The sequence below is a fragment of the Crocodylus porosus genome, unplaced genomic scaffold, assembly GCF_001723895.1.
Source record: "Crocodylus porosus isolate Cpor-Errol unplaced genomic scaffold, CroPor_comp1, whole genome shotgun sequence".
In the NCBI taxonomy this organism is placed as follows: Eukaryota; Metazoa; Chordata; order Crocodylia; family Crocodylidae; genus Crocodylus; species Crocodylus porosus.
Window position 1 is genome coordinate 6,970,289 of NW_017728926.1, and position 19,286 is coordinate 6,989,574.

A 19,286-nucleotide genomic window follows, 5' to 3' on the forward strand; every position below is an offset into this window, starting at 1 on the left:
TCTGGTCTGCTATTGCTTTACGCTGCTTGTGGCACAACTGATGTAAGGGCTACAGCAGTGGCAGCAGCAGCAGGAACAACAGCAAGTCTTGCCACCCTACTCTGCCCTCCCACGTGACTCCTGCCCCATGCCCTGCTGTGGATGCATAAGTCACTTGCCTCCCCATGCTCCCCACATACATAACCTATGCCCTCCCACCCCCTGCCACATTACCTATGCCCTTCCATAGACTTACCTGTAGAGAGCTGCTTGAGCTACTCTCCACCATGATCCCTGGTTGCTTGCGGTGTCCCTGCCTGATTGCCCTCCTCCTGCTCCCCACAACCCTAAGCAGCCCCTTGCAGGTTTAAATTAAATATTTAAATGCAGACGAAGTGTGGTGCTGCCTGGTCCACTGCCACCCATGAAAGGTGGGGCCACACTAATCACTTGAGACAGGCCAAGAGAGGAGACAACTAAGCCTCTCATCTATATAGAAGTTTGGTAATGTTTGCCAGACATTTAAGGATGATGAAGAAACAGGAATAACTGGAAACAGGGAAAAAAAGGCACTGCTCAACTGTGGGAGTGAAGAGGAAGTGGAAATGTATTTGATGCAGTGGTTCACTATGACTTGGAAAGAGTCAGTGCTGAGGGGGACTGGGCACTATATCTTATTCATATGGGTTGCACTAACCTAGTCTTCTAGCAGGTTCCCAGTGTGTTGGCCCAATATAGGCCATGTGTTTTATGGGCATATGCAGCATAGGCTGCAATCAATCAACCTCATAGTTGGTTTCCATGACTGAGCACATGTGGCTTCTAGCAGCAGTTTAATGTTAGACAATGTATTTAATGAAGTGGGGAAGGGGATCTGGTATGCAAATGTAAGATGGGAGCTTTTCATCCCACCCCACGTGAACTGGGGAGGAAAACAGTGTTACATTTAAGTGATTACGGTATTTGTTCTACCTTGTTCCGTTTTCTACAGCTCAATGGAAAGTTAACAGATTACAGTAAATTAGTACAGTAAAAAGCTTTTCAAAAATCCCAGTCAGAGAAGTAAATATAAATGGTCTATATTATTTTAATTTTTGCCAACTGTATACAGTTACCTCATTCATGAATTGTAGCCCTATGTTAAAAGATCTCGTTTCACATCAGTCACAATGTTGCCTTATATTACTGGATTGAAACATGAGTAAAATAAGTTCATTTTATTTTTCAGAAATGTCTATTACTGGACTTATCCCATCAATTTGAAGAGTAAAGGTTGAAGTATAGTTGCTTTCATACATACCAAATTTACACTAAATAACTAAAGTTAAGATGCACCAGTAGTTGCCCCACCACAATATCTGAGATATTTTTTCTAACTATGAAAATATCAAGCAGTAACAGCAACACCTCAAAGCTTTGAAAGATTTATTTACAGAATATTTTTAATGAAGCCAGCAACGTTTCCTACCAATTATTCATGCTGTCTGATACATTTGGTATTTCTTAGCACAGTCAAGTCCATAAAATAATTATTCAAAATACATTCCTGCTATCAAAATGACAGCCCCTGCATTTATGAATAAGTCTGAAAATTTGACTTATCTTCTTAGATAAGTCCATTAGATAATTCCCTAGCTCTTAAGATACAACATTTGTCTGTAAGCAACAGTGTCAATCTATTTGACTATTAATTTGCTTTGCTTAAGTGCAACTTTATGGAGAATCAGTGATAATTCTGAGTGGCACTGAAATGCTGTCAGACTATTGGTTTAACTTTTTTATTTTCTAAACATAACTTTTAACTGTAATACAAAACATTCTAGATTTTACATAAATTTTATATTCTGCATAGAAAAATAAATATAACTATATATCTTAAGTTATTGTCTTTTGTACAAGTGGCTTTTACATTACATATAAAAATGGACAAAAGCAATAAAATAAACATTAAAGCTCTAAAAAGACCCTTCGGTAAACTTCAAGTACTCACTGTCTTCTCCTGGACAAGGCATGCCTGGTTTCTCTGGAATGCTGGGGAAAACTAAAACAAAATATTGTATTTTGGGTATTGAAGATATTTATTACTATATTAAAGTACTGCAACTATTGTAGTTTACATTATTCTTCAATTCAGTTTTAGCAACCTAATGTCTGGAAATCAGCTGCTTATTGATCCAATATCACAGGCCTGATCGTTACATCGATAGCACTGTACGCTCAAGATTTAAGTTTCGCTAAAGCCAGTCCAAAGTCTCCAATTGATTTCAGCAGGCCTTGTATCCAATTGCTATATAGAGTTTTCATTCAAGGATATCAAAGTAATATATGAACATTAATAATCTTACCACAACCTTATGAGTTAATGAAGTAGAATTATCCCTGCTTCGCATTTCAAACAGACAATAAGCTTCTGAAAGTTAGAAACAGAGCCTAGATTTCCTGAATCTAAAGACCTGTGCTCTTTTACCAAAAAGTCTCCTTTCAGATCCCATTAAAATCAAGATTGTGGGGCAGGTGCTTTAAAAACCTCAAGAGAGGAAGGTAGTGCAAATGATTCAGGAATCTTGAAAAAATAAATCGAGTACAGCTTAACTAGCATGGTTTGCATTAAGAATGTACTAGTGGAAATGTAACAATTGAGCTACTTTGAACAATGACAAAAAGACACAAAGAATAAATGCATTATTCATTTATATAATTTGAGGTGTAGATCTGAGTAAAAAACACTAAAGTTGACAAAAGCTTTTATAATTAATCTTTGAAATGGGAGAAAATTATTTTTTTAAATAAAAGCCCCAGCTGAAACAGAGACCTAATAGCTAAAGATATTTTTGCTAGATTAAATGAAGCTATATGGCTGGAAATTTGCCAGAGAAGATGGTACTACTACAATCCAAAGAGCTCATTTCAAAAACAACTATTTTATGGGAGTTATAAAGCATCAGAGATCAGCTATGCAAACCAGCTGATTAAGGAATAAAGTCGGCTTGCCCAGGTAAATCTTTTTTTTCCTTTTTTAAAAAAAGGTGTCATTGAGTTGGCTAACGTAAGTAAAAAGCACCTAAGTCCTGCAATTGGATCTATACACTCCAATTCTGGAACCCACAATAACCTACTCTTTCTTGAACGGGGTCCCCATAGGTACATGAAAACACGCATGTAGATCCAGTTACATGATTTGGGATATTGGGATACAATTAAGAACATTTAGGCTGAAAACAAACATTGCCTTTATGCTGCCATAAAAATGTTTCTAGCAGCATAAAACTGAAGTGAACAGACATATTAGGCCTTTGACGTGCCACAAAGGCCTAAATTTTTTTTAATGACAATGACCAAAATCATAATTTATGCTGCATTATCTGCAGCCAATGTCTATTTGTTTATGGCAGGAGAGTGCCACCCTGGGCAGGAGCTCCTGGGGTCTCATCTTGACACACAGGACTCCCAGGACATGTCTGCAAGCACAGGGTAGAGGGGACTCCCATAAGGGTTCTACACCATCCATGCTTGGAGACCACGCCCTGACCTGCCATACATTTTATGCTGCCACATCCCAGGTTGCAGTGCCATTTGCTAGCATGGAGGGGAAAACTCCTATGGAAACTCTGCCCTCCACACCCGCATGACATATACCCAGGGAATCCTCCTGCATGGGATTCATTCACTACATGTTTCTCCTCCCTGGCACATTCTGCAAAAGTGGAAGAGGGAACCCCTCTAGGAGTTGCCCCCTCTGCACTTGCAGACACACACAGGTGGAATCCCTGCAGAGAGATTTCCCCCATGCCCATACTGTACTGCCGCATCCCAATATAGGGGGTGCATCTTTAAGTGCAGAGCATGGAACACTATGAGAGTTACTCGCCGGTACTACCAGTCACATGCAACAGAAATTCCCTGAAGAGGGGTTTCCCCCACACTGTGATGGCCTGATGCCTCTACAAGCAGAAGGTCTCCCTCATTTGCAGACATGCATCCCAAGTTAGGGGAAGCACCTAGGGCTTTTTCCTGCAGGATCGGATCCCTGAGGCCGCAGGAATGGCAGGGACCTGACTTTGTGGGCCAACAGACCCAATGTCATCTGTAGATGTTAATAAAGGAGATCAGCTGTGCCATGACACAGCTGATCATGGTCCAAAGATTACATCCTTTTCCAGTATGAGAGACAAAGCAACTGCTTAAACCTCTTCATATTCCCAAATTACTTTTTCCCCAGACTTGTTTCTATTATACTCGACTAAAATGCCATTCATTTCTCAAAAATTCAGTTTGGAAAAAATATATTTTTTTTTATTTCCGTGACGGATGTTCAATCCTATTTTTTTTTTTTTAGCTACTCAATTAATTGTTTTCATTTTTATCAGATTAACTGAATTAAGAAAAAACAGACTGTAACTTTTATAACTGAGCAGCTATCACCCCCACAGCTCTTTAAATCTTTCTGCTCCATAAGGAAGTAAGTTCATTATTGTTTTGCAGGCTTTCAAACTATATGCAAGAGCAGGGATAAACTTCTGTGGCAACGTTAGATTACAAGCATACAAAGGATGTCCATCAACATGGTTTAGAAGCCAAGATGATTGATAGAGTGGTCTGGAAGAAGTCCCCCCGATCTCCCCCCAAATTTAATTCAGTAAAGAGAAGGGATACTAGTGGGTGAGAAAGTGGCTTCTTCAAAGCTAGTAAAGACCACAGCCAGCAACTGGATACTAGACTAGATAAGCAAACATTGTGCCACACTTCACATCTACTGCACTGCTATATTCTTCACAAGAAGTTAAGGGACAACTCTCAAATTGTATAGTGCTTACCGTGAATAATGAGCCCTTCATCTCTACACTGACAATACAGACGAAAGGCTTCTTCCAGTTCCATCTGAGATGAGATAGTGCATGGATCTCCTAGCAAAGGTAACAAAAGAATAAGTAAGCAAGTTTTACTATTAGGGTTAAGGATTTAAAGTACGGTAAAAGTTGTAATCCAGTATCCCCCAGGAATGGGGGATGCTGGATAACAAAATATGCCAGTTAACTGAGTGGCCCGAGCCGCCACTTCTCCCACCACGTCTGGGGCGTCCCGCTGCATCGCTGCCCCTACTGCGGGACCTACAGGACAGGGAGGCGGGCCCCGCACAGCCTGTTATGTCCCCAGGCCGTGGGGGCTTGGCAGCACACGGCTGCTTTGCCTCAGGCCATTGGGGCTCAGAGAAACCAGAAGTGCCACAGTGGGCACTTCCAGTTTCACTTTATCTTACAAGCTGGCATGCCAGCAAGTTAAGCATGCTAGCTTGTAAGATGTTGGTTACCAGAACTTCTACTGTAGTTAGAAAAGTGTAAACTAGGGACATGAATGGTTAAATAATTAATTGTTTAACCAGTAAGTGCAGTGAAAACCAGTTAGCTTAGCAGTTCATCTGGTAAACTGAGTTATGCCAAGGCTTTTTAGCAGTAGTCCAGGCCTTCCCAGAATTAAACAACAAAAAAAAACAGAGCACCTCCTGTGGCACTGGGAGATGCGAGTGCTGCAATTGGGCACTAAGTGAGCAACAGGGCTGTGCAAAATTTCACCGGGTGTTTCGTGTCAAAGCTATTTTGACACATTTCGAGCTTGAAACAGCAAAATCAAAATGAAACAAAAGGCTTCGAAATGAAACAAGGGCACTTTAAATATTTAGAAAGTTTTGAAATGTTTCAAGTTTTGAAGCCGGGCTTGCTTGCAGCTAAACAGAAACTAAAGAGAGAGAGGACAGAAGAGTGGGGAAGGATGACTGTGATATTGACATCTAGCTCCCTGTTCAATTCCCCAGCTCTCTAATCACTTCCCCCAGCTCTCTGATCATGTCCCCAGCTCTTCCTGGGGGGCGCCTACTCGTGATCTGTATGCAGGGTGTCCGCAGGCTGCCACTGAAACTGCAGCAGCAGCCTGCTGAACCTAGCACACAGATATGGGTGGCTCTGGACTATTTTCCCAGCTGGCAGCAGCAGTCTGATGAAACCCTGCATGCAGATTTGGGGGTCCGTGCCCTCTGGGAGGGCTGCACTGGATTCTTTCCGGGGGGCACAGGCCCCTAGATCTGCACACAGGGTGATAGCAGGCTGCTGCTGCCAGCTGGGACTTGTGCTGGGTGCAGCCCAGGTCAAGCACTGGGAAGATTGGGGCTGCTGCTGGCCCCAACTGGCAGCAGCAGCCTGCTGTCATCCTGCGCACAGATCTAGGGGCCCGCACTCCCCAGCAGGGCTGCAGGGCTGTGCCGGATCCTTCCTGGGCCCCTGGATCTGCGAGCGGGGTGACAGTAGGCTGCCACTGCCAATAAGTGATACGAGTTTTGCTTTGAAGAGTTTGAGGTGCAGTTTCCCAGAAATCCCTGCACCCATCTCCTTGAAACTTAGCAGGCTTCATGCCCTCAGAAGGGGCTACCATCCCTGCAATGTTCATCTGAATTAAGCAAGAAATTACAAAGTTATAGGTATTTTCATAATTCCCCATTATAGTCTATGGGCAAAACAGGAAAAGTGTTTTAAAGAAACAAAATGGAACAGTGCTTCGGAACAGCGAAACAAAACACTGTCCCTTTGAAAGGGTGAAACAGAAGTCGAAACGAAACAATGCTGTTTCACACAGCCCTAGTGAGCAAGGCATAAGAGCCTCCCTAGAAAGGATGTGCCTAGCAGTGCCAGGGGATTGGTGCACCACATAAGGAAGGTTTGGCATGGAGCCAGGGGATTGGACAATTCGGGATGAAAGAGTAACAGAAGTAGTGGACAAACAAAGAGAGATCATGTGCATTGTGTTGCCACCCTGCTGAGATGAGAGCAACGTTGGAATTCTCGTTTGAACAACAAGGAATCCAGAAACTAACATCCCACACACCCCGCAGAGGATCAGAGGCCTGGTACCCCCAAAGGCTGCTGCTGTAATGTCTAAAGAGCCACTTGCCAGGTTGTGTTATGGGGAGAAAACCTGTAATATTGTCTAGGGGTTACTATTAAACTTCATTTGATACCATCTCAGACAATTTGCCGTGTCAATCCTTGGAGGGCTCTGGCAAAAAGAATCCTAGTAGTAATGACCAGTTATCCTTTAGGTTGGGGTGGGTACAGTCTGGCAGTAAAGGGGGAAAAGAAGGCATACAGTGCCCCAGCAGGAATTAGGAGGAAGCAGGGCAGACAAGGGGAAGAGAGGGAGGAGCAAGGGGGGAGGAAAACTAATACCCATAGCCCAAGAGGAAAACATGGAACAGCTTAATGACTCAACAATTAAGCACTTAGCTGCCGGTTCGCAGGTGCTCCCTCCTTCCCACTGCAGATTGTTACCTGGGCTCTGCCTGGCTGGGCTTGCCTTCTCACCCCCTTCTCCCAGTCAAAGGGATCTGGGAGCAGCTCCCAGCTGTTTCTGAGCTGCCGTGTTATCAGTTAATTGTTTAACTGATATAATTAGAGGAGGTTAAACTAAATATTTTTAAATGATATGTACATGCCCTATGTAACCTGCAAAGACCACCTTAATTCAAGCAATGTTATGTTATCTTGATAGCGTATTAAGGGAAAACAAAATATCTGACATTGTTCCTTTTGTTTAAATGTTCCACCCTAGAGATTTCTGCTGCAGCAGGTAATATTTTTATTAGGAGGAAAAGTTAGAGGCAAGAAATGTACTTTCTATTGATAAATGAATTATCTTATTTACTTTAACAACATTTATTGGTCATGAAACAAGTATTTAATAATAAATCATAATACTATATAATGGAAACAACAATGGATTAAAATTGAGACTGGGTTTCTTCATCTTAGACACTGAGCACGAGGGTTGCCAACTGTCAGCAAATATACTGATTGTCATCCTCCTGCTCTACTCAGCCTTGGTGAGACCACAGCTAGAGTACTGCATCCAGTTCTGGGCACCACACTTCAGGAAGCATGTGGAGAAGCTTGAGAGAGTAAAAACAAGGGTCACATTCATGATTACAGGCCTAGAGACCAGGTCATATGAGGAGAGGCTGAGACACTCAGGACCGTTCAAGCCTGGAGAAGAGAAGACTCGGAAGGAGACTTGGTGGAAACCTATAAGTATATCAGGAGCGTACATCAGGACTTGGGGGAATGTCTATTTGCCAAGGCCTCCCAGGGGAGGGCAAGGAATAATGGGCACAAACTGGCTGAAGATCACGTCAGACTAGACATAAGGAAAAACGTCTTTCCAAGTCCAGTGCCGAGGGTTTGGAACAGGCTCCCCCCAGAGGTGGTGCAATCACCCACCCTGGTGATCTTCAAAAAAACCGTCTCGATGCCCATCTTGCTGGAGTCATCTGATCCCAGCAGTCTCTCTTGCCCAGGTGCAGGGGGGCTGGGCCTGATGATCTGTAAGATCCCTTCCAGCCCTTAACAGCTATGAAACTATGGAAAAATAAAAAGAAATTTTTGGACTGGCAACCCTGCTAAGCATGCACAGAAAGGCAATCCTTGCTCAAAGGGCTTACAATCTAAGTCCATAGGGAAAAGGAGTCCAGGAGAGCTGTTAAACCTAAAAAGAAACCATACCGAGGGCACAAGATAAGATCATCCCAAAGCAAAGAAAGGATGGGAAGTGTAGCATGAGACTGGCCTGGCAATTAGCTGATACTCAAAAAAGGATTCTTACAAGTGGAAACTCAGCCACATTACTAATGTGGAGTAAAAGAGTATACCACGTTGGCATACAGAAAGAAAAATCAAGAAGGCTAAGGCATGAATTGAGATACAGCTAGCAAGGCAAGTAAAGGGTAATTAGAAAAAAGCATTCTACAAACGGATTAGAAATAAGAGGAAGACAAAGGAAAGCATTATTCCCTTCCTGAATGGGGAGACCAATCTAATAACGGAAGATACAAAGAAGGCTGAAATATTTAATCGTTTTTTAATTTCAGTCTTCATGAATAACATCAACTATCAGATGACAAGAACAGCTGGCAGCAAACATAGGGGAGAAGACACATAGGGAAAGAAAAGGTTACAGATTACTTAGAGTAGTGGAAGGGTTTTTTTGTTGTTGGGTTGCTTCTGGGGGGTGAGGAGCGGGGGTGACTAAGTGTTAAAGTATTTTTAAGTTTGCAGGGCCAGATGAGACTCATCCTAGGATACTCTAGGAATTTACTATTACTGAGGTAACTGCAAAGTCCTGGGAAATCTGAGAACTCATGGATGTTGGCTGAGGTTAGACCAACACTTGACCTGAATGGTTCAGACAGGGATGATATCCTGCTTCAAGCAGGGGGTTTAACTATATGACCTTCTGAGAGGTCCCTTCCAGCCTCATTTTTCTAGGATTCTATGACAGACAGCTGAGGCTTAGAGACAGTAATGCAGGCAAATTATACACAGCAAAGAATCTGCACAACTGATAATTACACATATTGTAGGATTTTTTCTTGTTTAGTATTTTTCCGAATTTATATTAGAAATAGGGAACAGCAAGAAAGCAAGAGAAAAGAACAGCCAGACCCACCTTACTATGATCAGCAGGCTAGGTTATGTAAGCATCAAAAGAGGCAAGGAGGAAAGAAGTCCGAAAATGACTTAATAAAGTTACTGTTCAGCTTTTATGAGAATATTTTTCCCCGGAAATAAAGGTGCTTAAGGTAGAGGCAGAGTTTGGATATTAAGACCTAAGAAAGCTAACAAAACAGCAATCGATGCTATGGTATCTCAGTATATCAAATAAATAGGAAAATATTTGGCTAATTTATGAATGGCTTTAAATAATTAACTCAACAACAGCTTAAGGAGCATCTTCCACCCTTTCAACCAAATTAACAGGAAAGAATAGAATAGTATCTAAAATAAAGAGGGGAAATGGGATCAACACGCTCTACAAAAATATGGAAAAAGTCTAGCCCAGGCTTTGTTTGTGTAAAGACGCACAAAACAAAGAAATAAAAAGGAAACAAAAGTACATATAAATTCTTTAATTATATAATCAGTAGCCAAAAAAGGTTTTAGGGCAGGAATGTCTACACATTTAAGATAACTACTCCCCAGCCCCCAAAAAGCAAAACAAACAGCTATTCAGAGAGGAAAGATATCCAAATCAAGTAAAATCAGCAGCAAACACAGATAAAAAGTGCTGCTTTGAAACCTCACAAAAATCTGATTGAACAGCTAATGACGATAAAATATTCACTGATCCTATGAGACTTTTTCCAGCTCTTCAAAAAGGACATTTTAATATACTACTCCCTGGTAATATATTCTCAGAACCAGATAATAAGACAAACCCTAATGTGGGACTTCAGAGACCTCTTTCCCCTCTCCAATTTCTAGCAGATCACTCAATTCATCTCCCTGACAATATAAGATTATTCTCTACAACATTATTAGGCATTTTGTCCCGACTAATTTTAAGAGTCTTGAGGATCGACTTATTTGGTGCACTTTTATGCAGAACCTACTAGACACATTTGAAACACCCCACAGAAATAAAACCATGATACAAAGCAGTCCCAAAAGCCCCATTAAAAGAAAACTTGTGAAGAGCCATACACTTTAGCAGGAAAAATAATTTAAGGCAAATATCCCAATTTCATTAAAAAAAAATAATTGTACAAAACCTTTTTTCTGTAGTCAAAAAGACTGATGCATTGGGGTTCTTCCCATATTTGATGCCACTATTTTTTTTTTAAACTTTCATGTTGTAGAAAACTCAAAAAAGCTTTATATGAAAACAAAATAATGAATGTAAGTCATAATTTACATTTCCCCAGTGACATTATTCTTCAATAACATTTATAATTCTAAAATGTAAATGATTACCTGATATTACACTGTTTTGGATTAAAAACTCCCAAATTTAAGAAACCCTGCTCTGAAGATGTCAGGAGGCAGAAATAATCCAATGCTAGCTCTTTGCATTGATGCTCTTCTAATTAATAGAATGGATTTCAATATGGCCTTTAAAGTGACAGTCTGTCACCAAAGATCAAAAAATGCAAGTTATCTGGATAAAGTTTTAAACAATGCCCACTGACCTAATTTGCTAGATGTCGGGGGGGGGGAGGGGAGTGCAAAAAATGTTTTTTTTGTCAGGCTGAAATCCATACTAGAACACACAGAAACGTTTCAAGATGTAAATTCTATAATAAGGCCTTTCCAAGAGGATCATGAAAATACCTGCAAGTAGATTGAAATGGAATATATAACACCAAAATGGGGTAGTATTTCAAATATAAAGAACTGCCATATTTGGTCAGACTGGTGGTCTACAGCCGAGTATCCCATCTCCAACAGGGGCAGGAGTGGATATTATAGATGGAGAACATTGAACCAGATCTCTAAAGCAGTGGTTTCTCAACCTTTTTTGAAATCGGGGCACCTCTCCATAACTTTTGTGAATTGAGCATGCCATTTCAAAAACTAATTTATTTATTATACATTTTGCCTTACTGCAGACCAGGGCAGAAGCTAGTCAAGGGGAAGTCTGAGCCTGCACGTATCTCCTCACACTTCGCAGCACTCTTCAAAAGATCTTGCTGTACTCCAGGGTGCCAGGCTAATGATACACTGCATACAAAACAACTTTATCTTGTTAGGTTTAAACCTGTCTCCTACCAATTTCAGTGAGTCCCCTAGTTCTAGTATTCTGGGACGTGGTTAACAACAGTTCCCTGGTCACTTTGTTCACACCCTTCATGATTTTATAGACCTGTCATATCCCCATTCAACTTTCTCCTTTCCAAACTAAAAGTCCTAGCCTTAAAACTATCAGAGTGGCTCTGCAGTAATGAAAAATACTGATACCATCTATGGCTGACTCCATCTAATTAACATAAATGCCACAGAAATACAGCTATCTAAAACACAAAAAGGTTCAAGACTGAATTATAAAGCAGGTAAGCCACTAATGATGCTTGCCACGGAAAGAGCAAAGGAGATATTTGATGGTAAGCAATGTATTAACAGTTTCATAGTAGGCAGGGTTGGAAGGGACCCGAGCAGTTCATCAAGTCCGAACCCCTGTCACGGGCAGGAAAGAGTTCTGGAGTCAAATGACCCCAGCTAGGTGATTATCTAGCCTCCTTTTGAAGACCCCTAGGGTAGAAGCGAGCACCACTTCCCTCCAGAAGTTTAGGAACTTTTGTCATAAATTTTACCAAACAAAAACAGCTCACTTCTCCCCCTGCCCATCCTCATCCCCACATACATTTTTAAATTTTAAATTTTCTGTGTGCATTTCAACTTCAGGAGGTAGGTTTTGATAGAGCAGGGATGTCAAACATATCTGACCTGGTGCTTGCCCTGTGGCCTGAAAAGAACTCACGGATGGGGACTTATCTACATCATGGCAGAAGTTTGCAGAGCAGCAGCACCTTTAATCTCACTCTTTTTGCTGTGTGTCCCCCATTGTTGCTGCAGAGTGGCCGAGAGGCAAAAACTGTGGCACTACTTGCCTCTTGACCATTCAACAATGGGAGAGGGAAAGCACACAGCAGAAAGAGCAAGATTAGAGGTGGTGCTGTGCCATGAATTGTCACTGCAATTTAGGTAGGTTCCTACCCATGGACCCTCCCATGCATGGTAGTTTCTGTACCTATAGCACTCATGTTTGGCCTGTCAGACTGTGCTACACGCAGCACCTGCTCTGGCTGGATCAGGACACAAGCTGCACGTAGTGACAACTGTAGCTTACCTGGGATGGACACTGCATGCAGTGCAGGTTCCAGACTGGCTGGAGTGGGCATCAGATCTAATATACATGGGGGCCATGGACACCCCGCCCCCAACTATAACAGGGCTCATGCCCTGTTACTGGGAAATGGAGGGAGCTCAAGGACCACTAGCCAACATAGCCCCTTGAAAAACTTAATGGCAAAAAGGGACTTTAAATGAAATTGCTACCCACCTCAGCTGTAGGAAGTGATTGGCAGGCCTAAGGCAGAAGTAGAGTCAGGTGACCCAGGGAGAGATGCAAAAAACCCAAGACTTGGCCCAGAAGAGACAGCCTGGCTGTAGGAGTTGCAGGAGGCAGAGCTCCATGGATGAGCTAGTCCAGACTGCCTGGGAAAAAGACTTTGTCCCACAGAAGAGTAGAAGGGAAACTGCGCAACGTGAGCAACACAAGGTAAGTGCCTCAAACTTTTCACATTGGTGCAACCGCAGGGTAAAATTAATCCCGACAGAGGAGCTTCTGTTTTGTAGGCAGACACTCATGCTTTGATTTGTCTGGACCAAAGAAATGGGGTGGCTGTAAAGAGTGGTGGGACCTAGCCAGATTAAAAGTGAGCTGAGGCCTGGAAGGGCCTGGGTTCAGACAAGGACCTACCCCAAAACCTGCATCTGCTTCCTGGGGGCAGCCTCCCTATGAAACTATAATAGGGGTGGGCAACTATTCAGGCCTGAGAGCCACATAGGGAGTTTTGATGAGTTGCCATGGACTGGATCAGCATCCCACCCTCCCACAACAACACAAGTCCCTAAGGGGTTTTGGGCATGCAAGAAGCAGTGTTCAGGACCAAAATGTAAATATTTACCCCCATATGCAAAAATCAGAAAATTCATACAGTTTGTGTGGATTGATGCGATTGAGGCACCAAAACAGGAGGCTGGATGAATCTAAGTCAATGAGACTTACAAGATGAGCAAGAAGTTGACTACGAGTTTTGCAATATAACCGCAAAATCTGAAATACAAATTTAACTCAAGTTTAAAAGAGGAACATGTTAATTATGCCACATGAAACTGATTAAAATAAAAGTGGATTTTCTCTAAGTATCTCAGAAGGAGAAACAAATGTCTGAAACAGAAACAGTCATCGTTAACATTTTATATACCTTTTTAAAGGTCCAAACGACCAGGAACACATGTGTTGCATCCCACTGCGATTAAAAGAATCCCTTCCTTTTATTAGCAACTAAACAGTCGAAATAGTTGGGAACGTTCAGCATAGTACACTGATCTCCAAACACCTCTCCTGCACAAGCGGTTTTTATTATATGCATTAGTGGAAGTGTCGCCTGAGGAAACTGCAGTATCCATATAACCGACCTTGAATTTCTTAGTAATGGGAATCTGTATTACACTATTTCTTAAACTTTACATTTACAAATGTAAAACTACTTGATTTTAGGACACCTCTTTCTATAGTTGAAGGATTTAAAAATCTTTCATCTACTGTTCCATACTAAACTCTTCCTACAAAGTAAGAAGTAGAATCATTTGTTTCTGCAAAAATTATTTTCCGTTAAATAAAACTTGTAGTATTTATTATCCAAGGACACTGGAAAGTATTAACTAGGTATACTTTTCCTCAGTTTACATGTGACTTTAGTGTATGCTTAGAGAAAAAACAAACAAGGCCACAATGATTCATGGTAGCTATTCAAAATACGCTGAACAGTACAGGTATCAGGCAGCTTAGGAAGCTCTGAGCTGCAGTATAAGCAGATGACAAAGCTACAAAACAAAAAAGAAGATTAGGAAATGGTGCAGCAAGAGGAATCTTACCACTCTTACACACAGTAAGCAGGAGGCCACCTGTACATTAAAGCTGTGAAGACCTGACCCACCACACAGCCGTGCAGGGAAAATAGTCAAGACCCTACCATAGCAACATTCTCGAGCCTTTGGAAAGGAATGAAAAAAAAAAAGTTCTCATTTGCAGGAACTTCTGGAGGAGTTGAGCAGAGAAAACGTCAGACAACTACAGACCAGAGGTGAATATGAAAGATTAAGTTCCCAAGAAGGCTCTGTGGAATGGTCCCTGCAGACAGAGATGACAGAGAGGCTACGCTTCCCACCAAGGCTCTTCTGTTCAACTTCACCATTTTGCAGATTTCCCAGAAGTCATACATCTATCAAAAAAACTGGTGTAACAGGTCATCTAGGACAAGTCTTAATGACCTTTCCTACTTGATATCCCTACTTCTTTACTAACACTAGAGCAGCGGTTCCCCAAACTGTTGTAATCATACCACCAGTGGCAATGCAGACAACCTGCAAGTGGTACACAGAGGGCCAGGGAGAGGGGCTGCACAGAGCCTAGCCACAGCCTGCTGCATACAGCCAGGAACAGCATCACGTGTGAAGCAGCACCCAGCAGGTAAATGTTGTGGGGGTATGCATGCATGCATGTGCATGTCCATCTGCCACTCCCAAGCTACAGCCCCCCTCCCCCCAACCCTGCTGCTGCCCCTCACTCCTGACCCACACAGTACCCCCCATTTTGCCAGGACATGTGGGGATCCCCCCACCCCACACTCTAAACTCTACACACATACCCACAGCCGCACCCCCTGCCCCATAAAGTACCTGCATAATTATGAATTTTTTTGTGCACAACTTTGAGTTTAGCTGTGTGATTAAAATCACAATTCATTGAAATTAATTTTTTTTAATCGCACAACTAATCGCAATCACATTTTTAAATTTTAACTGCTTTATATGGCTACCGTAACTAACAAATCAACGTATTATGATTACTAAAGGTTTTGATGTTGTTTTAATATACAGTCTGTTACCTATGCGTATCTAAAATTTGCTGGTGGTACTTAAGACTATTGTTTTTTAAATTGGTGGTATCCAATCTGTCAGTTTGGGAGCCACTGTGCTAGAGAGAAGCTACTACAGATTCCCCCTGCTCCCACGTTAATTCTGGATATCCCCTTCTTGGGAACTTTCTTTTTAAAAGAACAGTTGAACTGAGAAAAACAAATATTGTTCACAAAAAATGAACCCTGTTTACTTCCCATTCAAACATTATGAGTCATCATCACAAGTGAACATGTTTTTAAAAGGTGAGTCTTTAAAAGGTACTGTGCTATGTAGAGGTGCACCAATAAAGATTTTCTTGGCTGATACCAATAGCTGATTATTAACCAGCTATATCAGCCAATACCAACCCAATAACCAACTGATTTACAGGAATACAGCCAGGCAGCATGGAGAGCAGCTCCCTCCTGGTAAGTCTGTGGAAGGGAAGAGGCATGGGGGAAGGAAGAAAGCTGGGAGTACATTAAAGTCCCCACAGTGAGGGAGGGAGTAGGGCAGGGGCTGGGGGCACTGTCCAGCCAAGGCAGTGAATGGGACCTAGGGCCAGGGCATGAAGCTGGACAGAGCAGCAAGGGGCTCGTTCAGGAGATAAGCATCCTGGCACTTAAAAACGGCAGCGAGGGCGATTGAACTAAAGCTTAACTGGACCAGAGCCAAGCAGGCTGCCCACTGTGGGCTTGGGGCTCTCCATTCTGCTGCCTTTGCCCCAGGAGCCCCGTGCCAGCCATGCATCCCCTGCCTGCCCAGTAGCAGGAGGCACCACCTGCTCACCACCCCCACTGCTGCCAGGTGGGCACAGGGTGTGCAGCAGGCACAGGGCTCCCAGGGCAAAAGGCAGCAAGGTGAACACTAAGCCTACAATGAGCAGCCCTCACTGATCCCATGCACATATCTGGGGGGGGGCACATGCCCCCCGCTTCCCCCAAGGCAGTGAGTATAGTGGTAGGTAGTCACTGCCCCACCCTTCCCACTGGATGAGCCACATGTGGCTGTGTTCCACACCCCACCCTGACCCCAGGTCCCATGCACCGCCCTGATTGGGCAGCACCCCCAACCCCACATCCACCCCTCATTGTGGGGCCCTTGACCGCACCCCCCAACACACCCCTTCCCCTCCACAGACTCACCTGAAGGGAGCTGCTCTCAATACTTCCCAGCTGCATTCCTAGGCACATATATATGTGCAGCTGCACACATGCACATGGTGCCCCGTGTCTCACTCCCAGCTGCTCCAAGCAGGAACCCTTGCAGACTACAATGCTGCCTGCCTACAAGGGGAAACCCACTGTTTCCTGAGGGAACCCAGGCATCCAGGGGCTGTGGCCAGAAGGCATAATTAATTTATATTCATCAGTGAACATTATTGGCTACACCAGTCAAAAAAAAGCCAATTGCCAATAACGTTAAATTTTCCATTCATTGGTGCCAATCCAATATATCAGTACATCTCTAAAGCTAGACCAATTATACAGTGAATGCTGTAACCAGACCAGTGACTGTCATGTGACTGCCAGGTAGAATAACCCATAGAATGAGGAAAGTATGCATCACTGCAAACACTTTGTCAGATGCACCACACAAAATAATACAAGCTCATAATAGAAGTAAGAATATCAAGTTTTTTCCACAGTATAGCTGTCTTATTACCTTGAAACTAAATAGATACTCATTCTGAAGCAGAATCACGACTGTGGGTAAAATTTTCAAAATAATGTGTGCGACTCAAAAGCCTTGATAATAAGTCAAATAGGGCCTAGAATCTATCATTTTTTCTTGTATACATAGGAGAATTTAAAGAATTTTGAACAGCATGGGAACAGATTGACCTTCATGATTCTACCATTAAAACGTACATTTTTCTTAAAAAAAGGGGGAAAAACTGTGTTTACTGGCTATTGAATGTCAAAGCCTTCAAAGTCAGTAATGCCTTTTAGTTGTGGCTCTTAAAGTACTTTCTTAATGGACCATAAACACTTTGGGCATTTATACACGTTTTTTCCAGAGATGTTGCGTTCATCAGCATGCAAGCTAACGCACACCATGCTGCGTTTCTTGCAGTTGTATAAGCAGTAAAATGCGCATCAGTGCAGAGGAAATGGTGATGGTGTGCCTTTGAACTCACCCCTTTGCTGTGTTTTAGCTCAAAAGCAGACCACCCCCATTTTCTCCACGTTCATACGCATTTTGTCACTTACACAACTGCATCAGACATGTCAAAATGCCTTACGTTTAGTCAGGAAGTACAGTCAGCCCAATTTTATGACCAGCTGGTAAACTAAAACGCTGACAAGTTAACTGGCTTGTTCAAAGATTCTTAGTGACAGGTCGACAGGAATAAAACTTAGAAAACAATTTTTTGTTTCCAAACCCAAGGTAAAAATGGTTTTAAAAAGTTGAAATAAAAAGAAAATACTCAAAAGTTTCCCAATTTTTGATTTCCAATAATTTGACATTGTTTTCTTTCTCCCGGTTTAGAACAGGAAAAAATTTCAGTAACTTTAAAAATGTCACGCGATGGGAAAATTGAGCACTTCTCCCCTCCCATGCTACTTGCAAGTAAGGGTTTGAAACAAAAATATTTTTTCTATCATGTTCTAAAAGAACAACATGGGGAAGTATGGTTAAATGCAACCCACATAAACACTGATAAAACCAAGGGCAATATCAGTAATTGCTGCTGCACTCACAAGCCTCTATCACTCTTCTCCTTGGTCTTATACCTTCCTTTAGGTTATTCTGGAACTGAATTAAACTGTTTGACTTTATCAGCAATAACAAGAGGAAAAAATTAATTTGAAAAATCAACTCATGCTGAATTACTAAGTGCAGCCACCATGGCATGAAGAGATAAAAGCACTGGAGAAGACATGGAAATTCTGAATTGTTACTGGTTAATCCTCATTAACTGCCTTGAAAAAAAAATGAGCAAAGTCATTTATTCTAGGGACTTCAAAATCTAGATATACAGTTAAAATACACTGGTGGTGGATCAGCTTTGTTAGCCAGAGGGAGGACCACCTCATGCTTACAATACTCAGTCAACTTCCCTATGGAGAAAGTTTACTGGAGCATCTTCTCCCCCGCTCCAGATAAAGGAAGCCTGTGACAAAAGGCAGATTTTCCAGATGCCTGAAGACATTTTTAAACAAATATTTTCCAACGTCATAAGACTAGTTACTAGAGGTCCACTGATATATGTTGGATCGGCACTGATAACAGGAAAATTAACATTATGAGAAATAGGCTTTTTTTGGGCCAATAAGGTCACTGAGAAATGCCACATTCACGCACACAGCTGAAGCATGCACGTGGCAGGAATGCAGCCAGGCAGCTTGGAGAGCAGCATCCAGCTGGCACATCTGTGGGGGAATCAAGGCCCTCTCTGTGAGGGAGGGAGTGGAGCAAGGCAGGTGCTGGCAGCACCAGGTTCTTCCCAGCCGGGTGGGGCTGGGTGGGTGGGTGGTGGTGACAACAGCACTGGGAAGGGTGGCTATAAATTAGCACCAAGTCCCCACAGCACCACCACTGCTCAGGGCACTCCACTCTGCTGCCTTTCCCTCAGGAGTCCTGCGTTGGCTGTACATCCCCTGCCTGCCCCACAGCAGGAGGCTCCTGAGGGAAAGGCAGCACAGTGGAATGGGGTACCCTGAGCAGGGGTGGCACTGAGGGAGGGTCTTGGGGGAGGCTACAGCTACCCCAGAATTCCCCACAGACCCCTGTAGCCACCCCTCCCAGCGGCGCCGCCACCCATCCCATGCATCTTGGCCCATCCTGAGCGCAGCCTTG

At 42.8% G+C, this 19,286-nt stretch overlaps 1 protein-coding gene across 2 annotated transcripts in view; it reads right to left on the bottom strand.

The window, feature by feature from the left end:
- The window catches only part of PRKCZ (protein kinase C zeta), a 203,897-nt gene that overhangs the window by 162,166 nt on the left and 22,445 nt on the right, over window positions 1–19,286 (bottom strand). The window contains exons 4-5 of one of the 2 annotated variants that reach the window (XM_019541286.1): window positions 4,794–4,883; window positions 1,970–2,020 (exon numbers count right to left, since the gene is read on the bottom strand). In XM_019541286.1, the coding sequence (XP_019396831.1) occupies window positions 1,970–2,020; window positions 4,794–4,883 (141 nt within the window). Of the gene's footprint in view, window positions 1–1,969; window positions 2,021–4,793; window positions 4,884–19,286 lie in introns of those variants that run through there. The other variant, XM_019541287.1, reaches the window with a different exon arrangement.